Raw genomic sequence first — 15,851 nt, forward strand, 5'->3', positions numbered from 1 at the left:
TGAAAATTGAATATTAAAATAAATTAAATATACTTTCTAATGATATAATTTTTATTTTTTTTTCCAATTATACAATACATGTAAATTTCAAACAAAATATAATCAATTTGACTGATCAAAAATTAAAATGAACATGTAAAAGGAGACTGGGGGAGTATAATATTAGTCAATCAATTACCATACTAAAACAATACATTCTATTAATAACAACTTAAAATAATAATAACATGTTATATTTAAAATATATTCAGACAATATAATCATTATCATCGAAACAAAACGTGTTGCAGGTTTAGCATATTTTACATAATATCTTACATGTCCAATTTAGCAACAAAGTTTATATAATGTCTTATAAGTCCAGTGTAGCTAACCATCATAGACAACCCAATTGAAGATGCTCTGTCCCTGCCATATCTTCTTAAAGTATTTTGGTGTACACTTTTCACTCCATAGGTATTCTCAACAAAAGTGGTTTAAAACCAAATTGGAAGATCCCCACAAATATTAAATTATTATAAAATTAAGATGCAAGGATAACATTTGGGTTAAACTTGCATGATTATTGCAATTTTGAAACAAAGGCATCATGAGATGAGGATTCAGCCTCTACAGTGATGTTGGTGCTGTACCTTTTAATTCTCAAGGAGATAAGGATACTTGAGGATATTCCGAGAAGAGGAAATAAGTATGACCAAACTTTTGGTTTCTGAGTTCCGGAAGCTGAAGCTACAGCAGCACTAGCTAGACTGCCTATGGATGTGTTCTGCAATATCATAGGCAAGCAGCCAACTACTGTGGGAAGCAGAAAATCCACAAAAAATCCAATTTCAGTAGCAGACAAGGCATAATTAATAATATAGGACGGTATGGGTGAGAAACGAGCAAGAAGAACAAATTTCCAGCCATCTCTTTCAACTCCTTTAGAAAGCATGTGAAAGTACTGATTACTTTGGACCCATTTTATAGCTGAGCTAGAACTCCTGAAAACCAGCCTGTAATGGAAAAGGATAGAAAGTGTCAAAGGACACAACTGGAGGTAAAAGAACCCAATCGTTTGTTAAATTCTTTAAACATTAATGTTGTGTTTGGTTGGAGAGAATGGAATGGAACGGAATGAAATGAGTAAAAATACTTGAAACTAATAGAAATATGAAGAAAGTTTGAAATTTTTTTGAGGAAGTGCAAAATTGCTATGATGAGATTTGAGAAAAATTGAGAATAGGAGAGAATGGAGCATTCCATCTGAAATTGAAGGTGTGATATTTAGCCTATGATGTAAGGAATGGAATGGAGGAAAGAATGAAATTTCTTAAAAATTGTCCATAAGATAGTTCATTTTTCATTCCATTCCTTCCAGAATCATTCACCCCAACCAAACACAACATAAGACTGTATACGGACAAGGCATTATACATCTCAAATCCATACAGATCCCACAACATATTTTTAAATCAAATTACTTTTAAAACTATAGAAGCCATTGCTAAAGCACAACAAAGTTGCTGCAAGTTGTTTACTTTTGCACCCTTTAGCAGTTCATTACTTCATTGTTTCAGTCTAATTTGCACAAAAATCAAGCCAGGCCGCATGCCCGCCCATAATCAATGAACCTTTCACCTGCACCTTGCGACTATGCCAGAAACTGATGCCTAAATCACCAGTGTAATTACTTACCCAGGAACATTTATATAACAAGGACCAAAAACTCAGAACAATACCTTAATGTCTTCCATCTAAAGTGATCCTTTATTTAACCAAAAAAAAAAATAAAAAATCATATGGTTGCATAATTGTTTTTTCAAATTATATATTTGCTACCAATAGATATTTACAAAGAGAACTAGGTCCAGCCAGATCAAACGTTTTATCACATATCCCCCATTTCATATAGAACTTCAATTAGATATCAGAAATAATATCTAGAGAGAGCTGTAATTTTGGTGATCCATTTGCCATTTGGGCAAATGCAAATACAGATAATGTGCACACACAAAAAACAACTGTCTGGAGACAGGATTATAGTTGAGAATACGCCAAAGGTTTCAGGGTCAAAATCCATGCTCAACTTAAATACTATATCTTTATTTATTTAGAAAATGAAATTTATCAATAAAGAGAAACATAATTAAAAACCTAAATATATACTTATTGTACGATGAAAACAAAACCATAATACTTGAAATCAACAAAAGGGAATAAAATAAACTGATATAAAGATCAATGGAACTATAAAAATAAACAAGAGGGAGAGAAAATATCCTTTTATTATTAGTTTTTGGAATGATCTACAAGTTATCTCTATTACATATAGATAACAAGAATCCTAATCCTTGGTGCACATGTTCTCATATTAAAATTTCCGATCTGAATTAGGTAACAAGAACCCTGATCTAAAAGTACACGTTCTCAAATCACAATGTCTGATCTGATTTAAGTAACAAGAACCCTGATCTAATGGACATGATAAATAAAGGAAACTTGGTACCTAATTGTGATTTGTAGGCAAAAAGAAGGTAAGAGGCTATGTATAATGACTAATGAGGTGAAATAATAGTCACCAGGTGTGGTCACTAACATTACATAATAAAGTTCAAGGCAGATTGATAAATACTAGGGACTCCTGAAAGCAAATTGATTGGATCGGAAGTGTATGGTAAAGTTAAAAGATTATTATTATATCAGAATGATGGAGTAAAGTGAATCGATTACCTGCCAAGAAAGAATGAGAAGGAAGCAGCGAGAATCTTGGCGGAAAAGACGCAGATGAGAGCAGGAAAGAAACCGAAGAGAATAGACGCACCGGCCTCGAAGAATACAGCATAGGGAAGACAGAGCGCGAGTGTGAGAGTATGGAGAGCTACATAAGCAGGGATGGCCCAAAAGCCCAACCAATCTCGCATTTCACTCATCAACTTCATCATGTAGTCAGTACTAGTAGTATCGCTATTTCTTAAGCTCCTCATCGCCCAGACACTTCCTGCCGCTACTATTATTGCCCCCGCCGCCACCATCATTTTCCTTTGATTTTCCCCCATCGTCTCTCAACTCTCAATCACCTCTCTTGCGCTTGCCTGTCTTTCTTTCCCTTGTTCAACCTTTTTTCAGCCCGACCCACCCCTGCCCCTTTCTCTTTCTGTCAATATCAAACACAAAATTTTCTTGTATCCATCCTAAATCCAATCCCCAATTTCAAATGTATAATATTAGTTCAATGTTAAATATACTAATATATTTGTAATTGTAAGTTTTAGTTTATCTGTATTATAGATTCCTTCCTTGCAAAAAAAAATAGAGATTTTTTAAAAAGCCTACAAAAGGATATCAAAATTTGTGATGAGTCCAATTTTATTTTGTTTATATGATATATTTATGAGAAAAATAAAATTATACAAGCATTATCTCATTTTTCACCGCATCAAGTATCATCAAAATTAAAATAATTTTTAATTTACGTCATAACCAAATATAATTAAAATATAGATAAATAATTTTTTATGTGTTATTGAAAATTTAATGCAATTTTTTATTGTCCGCCAAAATTTACGACAAACTTTTTTCTTTGAAGCGGAAAATTTACGTCAAAACTTGTTCACTACATTTAGACGACAAAAAGCCATCCCCTGCCAAAGAAATCTAACCAACCTTCTTTGAAAACGTATCCCAGTCACAAGAGCCGGCCCTTGAACACAACTCTTCACTATTTAGTCATAGAATGTAATGACAAGAGAAACACATCAGGGAATGGTGATACTTACAAGTTTCGAACTGATAGTTCATTCAATGTTAATAATCATTATATAATTAGTATTTTTCCCCTAAACCTTCAACTCAGATTTTGACATCTGAAATAACTTGTCGAACGATAAATATTCAGCTCCCTGAGGACCGGCCAGTTTGCTGAAACAAAACAGAATATTTGCTCTTTGTAGAGTTGTAGCCTATTATTATCTTGCAAGGCGGTGGCGAATCAGTCTCCTTTCTTCATCCAACTCAAAGTTGGCTCTAGTAAACTCGCTAGAGCTGAAAAATGCTTTTAGATCCGTAATTCCATAATCTTGTACCTGCACCACAACATTATGTCAACTCCCTGCATTACCTGCTGACTGCAAATATAACGGAAATGAAACAGATTTTATGGTTTACCTTGCTTTGTAATTCCTCCATCTTCACATCAACATGGGTAAGATCTGCTGCAGAGCCAGACACAATTTCTTCAAAATGTAGTGCATCCTTCACTAGCTGTCGGAGAAGATGCAATATAATGCCATTGAAATCCTTCTTGAATGTCATATACTTTTTGAAACTCTGCACAAATATTTAATTCTTTTATATCTGTTATCTACAAGTAGATACTGCGATTAAGAAAAAAAATTGGTAACTAAAAATTTTAAAAGCACACAAGAATTAAAGAGAATTTATCTGATACAGTTAGTATCTTTGGTGGAAGATTGTAGGATTAACACAAAACATGTGACCCCACAGGGAGAACTTTCAATTAGAGAATCACAGTGATGACCTTTATGTATAGAAAAAGACCAATTTTTGCTTCCAAGTTACAACTAAAGCTGAAAAAAATATATTAATGCTGTTTTTGGTTGGAGAGAATGGAATGGAATGAGCAAATATAATAGAAAATATAACAGGTAGGAGGGAGTTTTTATAAAAAGAATGATTAAGTGCAAAATTATTATGATGAGAATTGAGAACAAATTGGGTATAGGATGAAATGGGGCATTCCTCAAAATGGGGGCGTGAACTCTAATATAGGATGTAAGGAATGGAATGGGTGGAGGAACAAAATCTTGAACAATTGTTCATAATACAGTTCATGTTTCATCCTATTCCTTCCAAATTCATTCACCCCAACCAAACACAACATTAGTTTTTATATTTAGAAGAAGATGAGGTAATACTGACACCACTTCCACAGTATATATAATGAAACTTTATATCTTGCATGGAACTTGAGAATATAATGATTTGGGGCAATTGTTATTACCTTCTCCAGCGCTTTCTGCACCCCAAATTTTTGGGTCGAGATAAAGGAGTCAAGCAGGACACGAATTGCCATGTCAACATCCTCTTGAGTTACATGTTGTCTAAGGTGCATCCTAGCATGTGCTTCAGACATCCGGATCATCGATTCTATGTGCCTCACTGCTATTGGAACTCCTTGTCCATGCTATATAGTCATATAGAAATTTGAAACATCATATACAAGCATTCCCAAAAGCTAAATTACAAAACTAAATTTCAAATTTGTTAAGGGGGCACTCACAGACGATTCTCTTCGCAATTCTGCATAAACTTGAGTAAGCTTGTCTAGATCAGCATCATGCAGCCTCGGGAAGACATTTAACTTGGCATAGGTTATGTATTTTTTTAGCATGTCTTGAGGGATTATCTGGCATTACAAAGGGGTGAATCAAGTTACATGTTCTCCAAGTATTGTCAAGAAAGTACTACAGTCAAGTATATGTGTGTGGGTGTGTATTCGAACACATTTCTAAACCTCGGGATCATCTGTCAGGGCAAAGGCTTCAGCATCTTCCTGGGAATGACCAAGGGACTTGTCACCTAAATGAGCACCTTTGGGTTGCGACTTGAAGTGACTATCAACCACAAACTTCGCAAGCATCTCATCTATGACTGGGTCAACAACATCCTGCATAAAACCATTTATTTCAGTCAACGATATATTCGATGACGGAATCTAAAATTAAATATCTCATTGGTGCAGATAACCTTGACAACACATAAGATATCAAAACGAGAAACAATTGGGTCAGTCAATTCCACATTTTGCGAGAAATTCTTGGAAGAATCATATCTGCAAGAAAGTTTTGGTATCTGGTTAGAAGAAACAAGTTAAAAGAAAAGTAACAATGTGGTTTAAAGCTGGAAACAAATTGTTATTCCTTCAAATTTAAACAATACAATGTGGAACTATTGTAAGAACACGGTTAGCAGTTGACAGTTTCATATGAAAAAATAATTATTCCATATTATGTTGACTTTCATATAGACAACCCAAAAAGATCAAAAGCATATTTTTAATGTTTCCATGTAAACAACACAACAAAAAGGTTTACAGAATGCCCGCACTATTCAGAAGGACAACAAAAACCAAAAATATAGTTTCAAATTCGTTTTCTGTATACATACATACCTACACACACACACAAACACACACACACGCATTATTGTTAATTAAATCTGGAAATACAAAACTTGATACACAGCAGCCCTAATTTTCATAGGCAGCAGGTACTAGAGAAACTCTTAATCTAGTCCATATAGTAATCTACATTAGGCAGAGAACTCTGTTTCATGATTAAGCTTTAATGTTTTATTGTATTATATAACATCTCCTCACCTTCCCCCAATAGGGTTTGCAGCAGCAATCACTGAACAGCGGGCTTGGAGGGAAGTGACAATCCCAGCCTTTGATATGCTAATACTTTGCTGTTCCATTGCTTCATGGATACTCACCCTGACCAAAATTACAATTACATATATGTGAAAATGCAAAAGGCTAGATGACTCGACGGACAAATGTATATGTATATGCGAACTTGCCTGTCCTGATCATTCATTTTGTCAAACTCATCAATAAGACAGATCCCTTTATCTGCCAAAACAAGTGCCCCTCCTTCAAGTGTCCACTCCCTTGTGACCGGATCCTTGTGAACTGCTGCGGTGAGCCCTACAGCAGAGGCTCCTTTCCCTGTTGTGTAAACAGCCCTCTGTCCGGTCTTTTCGACATACCTTGTAAAAAAATTAAAAAAGAGGTTAATCCAAATTTTATTGTTATAAGTCAATTTTCCACAAGTGTGAAGCTCTTACTTAAGGAACTGTGATTTTGCCGTGCCTGGATCACCTAGCAGGAGTACATTTATATCTCCTCTGAGACGATGTTTCCCTTCGACATTTTTTTCCTGACCTCCAAACATTGCAAGAGCTATTGCAGTTTTTATATCCTCGTGACCATATATAGATGGGGCCACAGATTTGATTATCTGTAAAGGCAAAATAAAAATTATCTTCATAGTTGTAGTGTTGTACTCTAAAGAGCAGTTTCTAATATGATTCTAGTCCAGAAATGTTCCTTGTTGTAAGGTCATTAAAAGGAAGCAGGTAATAGAACAGAAGAAAGAAATATCAAAAGCAACATATATTACCCTTTCTCCTATTCTGGGGTCTTTAGACAAATTTTCAATTTCCTCTTTGTCCTCCTGGGTAAGTTTATAGGCAGAGAACAGGTCTTGTTTCTTAGTAACATAGTTGGCTTCAATCACTGTGGCAAAGACAGGAAATCCATTCTTTGTATTTAAAGACAAGTCAAAATTGTTTGTATAAATGCCTGTGACCTCCTGGAAGAAAAGAAAAAGAGATGTTATACTCAGTAATTACTTGTTCAAATTTGTTTTTGTATATGAAGAAAAGGTAAGAACTCTACGATCTCTTCCCCAGGCCGGGCACAATCTATCAGATCATTCAGCAATATCACTTCCTTGTATCTAGGAAGCCGGCCAGCTGGCACAATCCCCGGACTCTCTTGCAGAGTAAGCTTCTGATAATTCCTGTACAATGTCTGCAGTAAACCACCAAATCTCAAGACAAATCAGTATTTCATTGTTGGTTTGTCTTGACTACAATTGGAGTATAGTATCAAGTGGTACCTGCTCGATGTTGATGGTGAATGGTCCTTTTGATTGGCACTCAGGGCAAGAACCAACCTTCACTTCTGAATATGAATTTTGGAAAAAAGGGCCCAAAACCATTCCACACTTATTGCAATCATACTTCACTTGCTGCAGTTGGGGAAACACTCCAGACCGCCTGGTCACAACTCCGCCTATACGGATCATGGTGTTCAAATGTATCTGTCTGAGAAATTTAAGACAAGATTCAGTACTTTAATTCAAGACTTTTTTTACACCAAGTCAACTGTAAGTTTACTATATGACTACCTTATGTTGCGTATCTGATCATACACAGGTAAATTGGTGATGCGGACATAAATTTTCTGGTGAATTTGCTTGTAGTTAGGATGCAACTCAAAAACAACTTTATTAGCAACTTCTTCCATAACCTCAAGGACAGATTGAGGTGCGTCTGCAAGCCATATGGCTATATTGGGATGTATATAGATGAACTGCTTATAGTCAATCTCAAGGCTACACTTGTTAACTGCATTTACAGTTGAATGGGTCAAATTCAAAAAAAAAGAAACTAGAATATCAATGGTTCGTGCTTTAGATAAAATAGGGACGATTCTACTGCAAGATGGGACTTCATAGTAAGTTTGCTAGCATAATAAAAGGAAAACAATACCTGATACCATTTCATTAATTTGCTGAAGATATTCTAACTCAGTATTTTCATTTTTGGGGTTTGCGTATGTCAGTATAAATTCCTTGAATTTTTTTGCTATGAAGCGGCGCACTTCATCCCTTGTAACCCACTCCCTCAGTGTACCCTGAACACGGTACATTTCAAACTCACCTTCATCATTGTCTTCATCCTGCAGGAAAACCAACATATATGATATATATATATATATATATAAGTGACCTGTGACATGACTTTACAAACTGTTCTTACAATTTTTATATTTCATTCCCAGCAAATTTTATAAAGAGATGAAGAAAAAATTGGCACCTCATATGGATCATCATCAGTCTGATCAGTCATGGGCACATCCTCTCTCGAGTTACCCCATTGTGGTCTACCTGGTGAACTTTGCATTCCATCAGTGTCATCAAAGCTTCTAGGATTAGCAGGCGGGGGTTTGAAATCAGCTCTAGTTCTTTTCAACGGTCTAAAGTTATCCTCATCAGTATCTACAACCAACAGTAAGAACATTAATCTTATCTAAGAAGTCAGAATTTCTCTACTCAATTATTATATGAAAGCAAGTTAGCCAGTATAAGCACATCATCATCATAGGATTGAAGACATCACCTTCAGTTTTAGAAGTTTCTTTTTCAAAATTACACACATATTGGTGACATTCAACCATCAACTATGACTTCAGTATATAAAGAACAAATGCTACCAATGATACATGTTATGTCGATATGCAAAATAGAAATGTAACTGACATCGATTGACAGGATTTTATGAAATTTTAATTCCAGAGTAGAGTTAATTTAACACAACATACTATCATACAACTAGAGCAGATCAGATCAGATCGATGTCGCAATTTACTTAATAGTCCCTGATTAAAATTACAACTAAATGCTCATACATATAATTCATGTTAAATAGGAAAGGGGAGTAAGCGACCTTGGTCATGGAGAAGATGGGGAAGCTTGCGCTGAGAAAGAATGGGTGGGGCAGTGGTAGCAGCATCTCTAGCCTCAAGCTCAACCTCAGCAGCCCTACGATCAGCCATAATCTGATCCAGATCTCTCTCGTCTTCAAGAGATTCATCCAGCCCTTGTGATTCATACTGATCATGCTCCTCCATCCTCCGATAATCGCTGCACACAATTGAAGAAGAATAACAATTATTACATTTAAAATTAAGTGAGGGGGTGGAGGGGGACAGAGAGAGGGGGGGTGGGGGGAGAGAGAGAGACTGACTCCATGTAATTGTCATTGAATAGATCCTCGCCTTCTTCCTCTTCTTCGTCTTCGAGTTCTTCATCCCTGATAATTTGAGGATCGACGGCGGCTTCCTCTTCTTCCTCGGAGTAAACATCGGAGGTGCTATTGAACGGAAGCTGATCGGTGTTAAACCCTGCCGATGTTGGTGAATTGGGCGTCGACGGCTGATTCCCTACGCTATTACCATTTACATTTCCTTCTTCATCTGAAGATGATGATTGACTTGACCTAGCCATCTCTCTCCTCTATCTCTATCTCTCTCTCGATCTCCCAATATAGCTAATCTTGTTAGCTGGTGTTTGGATTGAGATGCTAGGTCAAAACACTCTTTCTTTCCACTCCTTTTGTGGTTTTGGCGGGAATATTTGGCGCCACTTCCTGCTGTCCTTGGGTTGACATGGATGTGGACAGAGAGTCCAAGAGTTTAAGTCGACCAATTGGGCCTGACCCAGCATGCTTTCAACAGCCCATGTCTTATTTTTTTTCTACGAATAAAAATATATTTTACTTAAATAATTATTGTCTCCCCTACGTTTTCTTTACCAATTATATCTAAATCTATCCATATATTTTATTAACAACTAATTATATATTCATAAATTATTATCAAAGACAATAATAATCAGGGTAATCATATATTGTTTACATGATGGATTAATATCAATAAACAAATTATTAACGTAAATAAATTTTGAAATTGAGTGGGTGTTTGGGAATGAAGCTTCTGGGCTTAAAAGCCTAGAAACCCACTTCCCTTTTTTTTGTTGGCCATTTGGCAAAAGAAATGAAGCACTTAATAAAAACAAAACAAAAAGTCCCGAAAAGAAGCTACAAAACCTGTCTTTTTTTAAGACTCGACCTCTGCTTCTTTTAGTTCGCGTTTCTTCCTCTTGGCTTGCTTTGTTTAATTTTTTATTTATGCTGATTGATGCCTACTTCATGATATCTTCGATCCAAATATTAGGTGATTAAACGTAAGAATTTTTTTTTAACTTTTGTCTTCAATTAAATGAGAATATATTAATATTATATAATATAAATATTAATATTATATAATATAAATTTTTTGAGACACAAAGCAAACCAAAAACATATTTTTTATATAATATAAATATTAATCTAATATAATATTTTCATCAACTTTTCTCAAATTTTATCGTAAATGTCAAATAATTACATTACAAAACTACGAAACTATACCAACTTATAAGTTAAGTTATCCAAACACTTAAAAACTTATAAGTCCCGGTATTCAAACACTTATAACAACTTATAAGTCCAAACCAACTTCTCACTTCTAATCCACTTCTTCAATTTAAGCATTAAGTCACTTTTTTTAAGCTCAGCCAAACGGCCTCTGAAAAAGAATCTGAATAATAGGGCTCGAATCATGATTCCATTTTCTAAAAATAGATATAATTCATGTCCGAATAAAAATGAACAAATTCAAATCTAACTTAATAGTTTAAACGAGTACTAATACAATTTTATAAAAAATTTACGTAATGAAGGTGAGAAATAAGCTCAAGAACTAAGATTTGAGTGAGCATCTATGAAACAAAAAGTTAATGGACTTTCAACATGGACTATGTCATATTAAAAATTTTTATTATAAAAGGTGATTTATAAAGAGATTACAATATTTTGGAAAACACTAAATAAGGTAACTAAAAGAATATTCTTATTTAGAATATTTTTTATTTTAAACTTATGAATTCAGAATTAGACGTGTAACTAAATCTTTTTTTAAAAAATATAGATATAAGAATAATGTCAAAGACATCAAATTTGGTGTCAGAATATATATCTAAATGATGTAATTTTAATGATATATGAATTTGAAATATTATAACTTGTGATATAAAGTTGATTTTAAGAAAATTCTATATTGTTAATCAAAAGTCAATCAAATAATAATAAAAAGCATTTACGAGACCTACTAAAAATATTTAAAAATTTAAGTTTGCACAAAGCTAAAAAAAATACACAACTAATTGAGCTAAATATTTCATGTCTTTGTAAACTTCATGGGGTGTGACTTATATCTACTCTGTTTTTGCTATTTCATATTCAAGGAAATCATTGTCTGAGATCCGGTTTATAACAATTACGTGAAAAATCATTAAAAGTCTTAATCATCAAGCTTAAAAAAATAATTATAAAAATTAAAATTAAACAACAAGCCGATATTATAACAGATTGTATCAAAGTAATAATCTTCTAATATTTTAAATTAACAATAAAAATCCAAGACATTAAAGTACTTTACCGTTGATATAAAAATTAAAAGGTTAAACCACATTAAAAGTGTCTGAATTTGTTTGGGCACAGTTATAAGGTTATTAGTTGAAATTATACTTTTATAATAAAATAAGGTATTGGTCTTTTTAGTTGTTACAATTTCTATTTGTGCAAAATGTGTGCAACATATGCTAAAAAAGACTGTGTTGATGATCTGCCCCATCATGTGTCACTTAACTATGACGCCAAATCTACACTCAAAATAGAAGAAATAAAAATAAAACAATGCACGCCACACATCTTCTTCTAATGACGATTTAGGATATCGTAATTCAACATATCAAGAATAAGTTTTTATCAAAATCATGTTATGTTAGGTGTAATAATTTAATAATTCTCAACAATAAATTACAGATACTTTTAATGAGAAATAATATATTTAAAATCTAAAAATTTCAGTATTCATGTCGAATGTAATTTTGAACATGTAGATAATATGATGATGACCTCTATATCCTCACGAATTTGAATATAGAAAAATCAATTCACCTGTAGTTTTTGATGCATAAATTCTTAAAAAATACATTACTTATTATTATTATTATTATTATTATTATTATTATTATTATTATTATTATTATTATTATTATTATTATTATTATTATTATTATTATTATTATTATTATTATTATTATTATTATTATTATTAATGTTATTAGATTGCAAATATAACATTTTCATATCTACTTATTTTGTCAAAAAATAAAAATTCGTCAATATTATTTGATTTTCATATAATCATATTTGTTATTAGGTTGCTCGAAACAATACGATGACATATCAATATTATTTAAAACACGACACAAACAAATGAAAATACTCAAAGAAAGGTTTCTCTGAGAGGTCAGGCACTTCATCCTTTCCTAGCGTAAGTGCTTATTAGTACCACTCTGTGATGTAGTAAAATTTGCAATATCATCTTATTTCTTACGTGATATATATAAATCCTCACTTTAAAATATGTGTCAAATAATGGGAAAAAGTCATAAAAAAATGGGAGGGACGTAATAAATATATATACATACTAAATTATACCTTATATATCCTAATTTTAAATACCTTAAAAGGACAAGAAAATGATATGAGAAAAAGAAAACGAAAATGCGAGGGAAACTATTTGAATATGATCTATAATACTGCTTAAGGTCTCGTCACCAGTAAACTAAATAAATATCATAAAGAAATCATAGTAGTAGGTTGAATTGTAACTATACATCCACACACCAACTATGTGTCACACTTATTCAGAAGAAATTGATTTTAATTTATTTACATATTTCATTTGATTCTGAAGAAAAGGAAGGTACGGAATTCTCAATATCTTCAACACACTGGAAGGAACTTCTGTTACTGTTGTATTCCAAGGGGCACAAATAAGTGTCAAGTTCAATTTCAAAGATTTGAAAACAACACATAACTGGTTGTTGTTTTGCCTTTTCCTGGGCACCACAAATCAGTTCCACTGAAGGAGCGTGCTCACACTTCATCTTAAGGAGAGCACTCCTCACAGCCTCAGTTTGAAAATTATTCAAATCAAGACGCTTGGAACATAGGTATCAGTCAACTTGCTGTTATTAGGTCGACACTCTAAAAGGAATAAATGAAAACCAGGGTAATAGCTGGTTGATCCATAAATAGTTTAGATATCTGTTTCTCAGATTAGAAGGTCACATAATGTTGCTACAACATAACAATTTTTACAGAGGAGCTACTTTCACCTGAGCATATTTTGTATGTCTTTTTTCGTTTACATAACATTTAGACAATCACAACAATGATTCACCTATACTGCTGTAAAAAATAATTTGGATACAGGGAAGTTTCACAAATCAACTGCATAATTAAAAAAAAAGAAATAAACAACATTTCGTCGACGGTAACACATAAACATTTCAGACTAGCATCCCGTGCCTTGCACGGGCTATTATGCTAGTTTAATGTAGAGTATATAAGAACAATGTTTTAAAATCTTATGAATCTATCATAAATAAAAAAAGTCATTTAAAATCTTAATTGAGTACACCTCTTTGGGTAGATGTATGGGCCATTTGGGCAAGTTTAAAAAAATAATTTCTTGCTTAAAGTGAAGAAATGGATTAGAAGTGAGAAGTAAATAAATTAATAGAGTATTTGGAAAAAAAGAAGCTCTGAAAGAGAAGTTAGCATTATCAGCTTTGTTAAAAGTGCTTCCACTTATTTACACAAACGGGTCAAGAAAAGCAGAAGATGGAAGCAGATCATGCTCCTTGGAAACGAACAGCCCCGTAATATGCATTTGCGATAATGACTAATACAATAATTTTTATTATATATACTAGTATTTCTATTCGAGATGCAAAATTCATATGCAGTTTTTGTATGCTCATGTCGAGACATTTTGTAGCGCAAGGAGGACTACAATCTAAGCATTTCACCATGTATCGAAAATATCACCGGGCAGATATTTTTGATATTTTCACATAAATGAGTTCCTATGGATATATGAATTTAGTCCGACCATATTTGGGGCAGTCGGGAGTGAATCGTAGCTGATATAATGAAGTTCGAGTTTTTAACGAATTCTCAAAGGGGTTAGTACATGGGAATTTCTTGTAAATATCCCTGGGCAGTTTCTTTTGATATTTCCACATAAATAGGTCCCTATGGATATATGAATTTGGTCACGACCATATTTGGGGCAGTCGGGACTGAATCGCAGCAGATATAATGAAGTTCGAGTTTTTGACGAATTCTCAAAGGGTAGTACACGGGAATTTCATGAAAATTTCACCAGGAAGTTTCTTTTGATATTTTCACATAAATGGGTCCCTATGGATATATGAATTTGGTCACGGCCATATTTGGGGCAGTCGGGACTAAATCGGAGCAGATATAACGAAGTTCGAGTTTTTGACGAATTCCTAATGGGGTTAGTTACGGGAATTTCATGAAAATTTCACCGGAAAGTTTCTTTTGATATTTTCACATAAATGGGTCCCTATGGATATATTAATTTGGTCACGGCCATATTTGGGGCAGTCGGGACTGAATCGGAGCAGATATAATGAAGTTCAAGTTTTTGACGAATTCTCAAAGGGTGTACACGGGAATTTCATGAAAATTTTACCGGAAAGTTTCTTTTGATATTTTCACATAAATGGGTCCCTATGGATATATGAATTTGGTCACGACCATATTTGGGTGAATCGGGACTGAATCGGAGCAGATATAATGAAGTTCGAGTTTTTGACGAATTCTCAAAGGGGTTAGTACACGGGAATTTCATGAAAATTTCACCGGGAAGTTTCTTTTGATATTTTCACATAAATGGGTCCCTCTGGATATATGAATTTGGTCACGACCATATTTGGGTGAATCGGGACTGAATCCGAGTAGATATAACGAAGTTCGAGTTTTTGACGAATTCTCAAAGGGGTTAGTACACGGGAATTTCATGAAAATTTCACCGGGAAGTTTCTTTTGATATTTTCACATAAATGGGTCCCTATGGATATATGAATTTGGTTCGACCATATTTGGGGCAGTCGGGACTGAATCGTAGCTGATATAATAAAGTTCGAGTTTTTAACGAATTCCCAAAGGGGTTAGTACATAGGAATTTCTTGAAAATATCACTGGGCAGTTTCTTTTGATATTTCCACATAAATAGGTCCCTTTGGATATATGAATTTGGTCACGACCATATTTGGGGCAGTCCGGACTGAATCGAAGCAGATATAATGAAGTTCGAGTTTTTGATGAATTCTCGAAGGGGTTAGTACACGGGAATTTCATGAAAATTTCACTGGGAAGTTTCTTTTGATATTTTCACATAAATGTAACCCCTTTGAGAATTCGTCAAAAACTCAACCTTCATTATATAAGCTACGATTCGGTCCCGACTGTCCCAAATATGATCGTGACAAAATTCATATATCCATAGGGACCCA

General features: G+C 33.8%; 2 protein-coding genes across 2 annotated transcripts; both read right to left on the reverse strand.

The window, feature by feature from the left end:
* Positions 1-217: 217 nt before the first annotated feature.
* Positions 218-3,202, reverse strand: LOC108197318 (uncharacterized). Its single transcript, XM_017364902.2, has 2 exons — positions 2,713-3,202; positions 218-995 (listed from the first exon to the last, which is right to left on the reverse strand). Exons 1-2 carry the CDS (start codon positions 3,036-3,038, stop codon positions 563-565), a joined length of 759 nt encoding a protein of 252 aa, XP_017220391.1. The 5' UTR covers positions 3,039-3,202; the 3' UTR covers positions 218-562.
* Positions 3,203-3,683: 481 nt separating this feature from the next.
* On the reverse strand, positions 3,684-9,965 carry LOC108200094 (DNA replication licensing factor MCM2). Its single transcript, XM_017368158.2, has 17 exons — positions 9,598-9,965; positions 9,298-9,494; positions 8,668-8,849; positions 8,341-8,530; positions 7,977-8,196; positions 7,686-7,893; positions 7,463-7,597; positions 7,185-7,376; positions 6,850-7,022; positions 6,583-6,771; positions 6,380-6,496; positions 5,749-5,833; positions 5,516-5,668; positions 5,282-5,407; positions 5,003-5,185; positions 4,147-4,308; positions 3,684-4,064 (listed from the first exon to the last, which is right to left on the reverse strand). The coding sequence occupies exons 1-17, from the start codon at positions 9,855-9,857 to the stop codon at positions 3,948-3,950; spliced, it is 2,889 nt and encodes a 962-aa protein (XP_017223647.1). The 5' UTR covers positions 9,858-9,965; the 3' UTR covers positions 3,684-3,947.
* Between the last annotated feature and the right edge of the window lie 5,886 nt (positions 9,966-15,851).

This window comes from Daucus carota, chromosome 8 (genome assembly GCF_001625215.2).
Source record: "Daucus carota subsp. sativus chromosome 8, DH1 v3.0, whole genome shotgun sequence".
NCBI lineage: Eukaryota > Viridiplantae > Streptophyta > Magnoliopsida > Apiales > Apiaceae > Daucus > Daucus carota.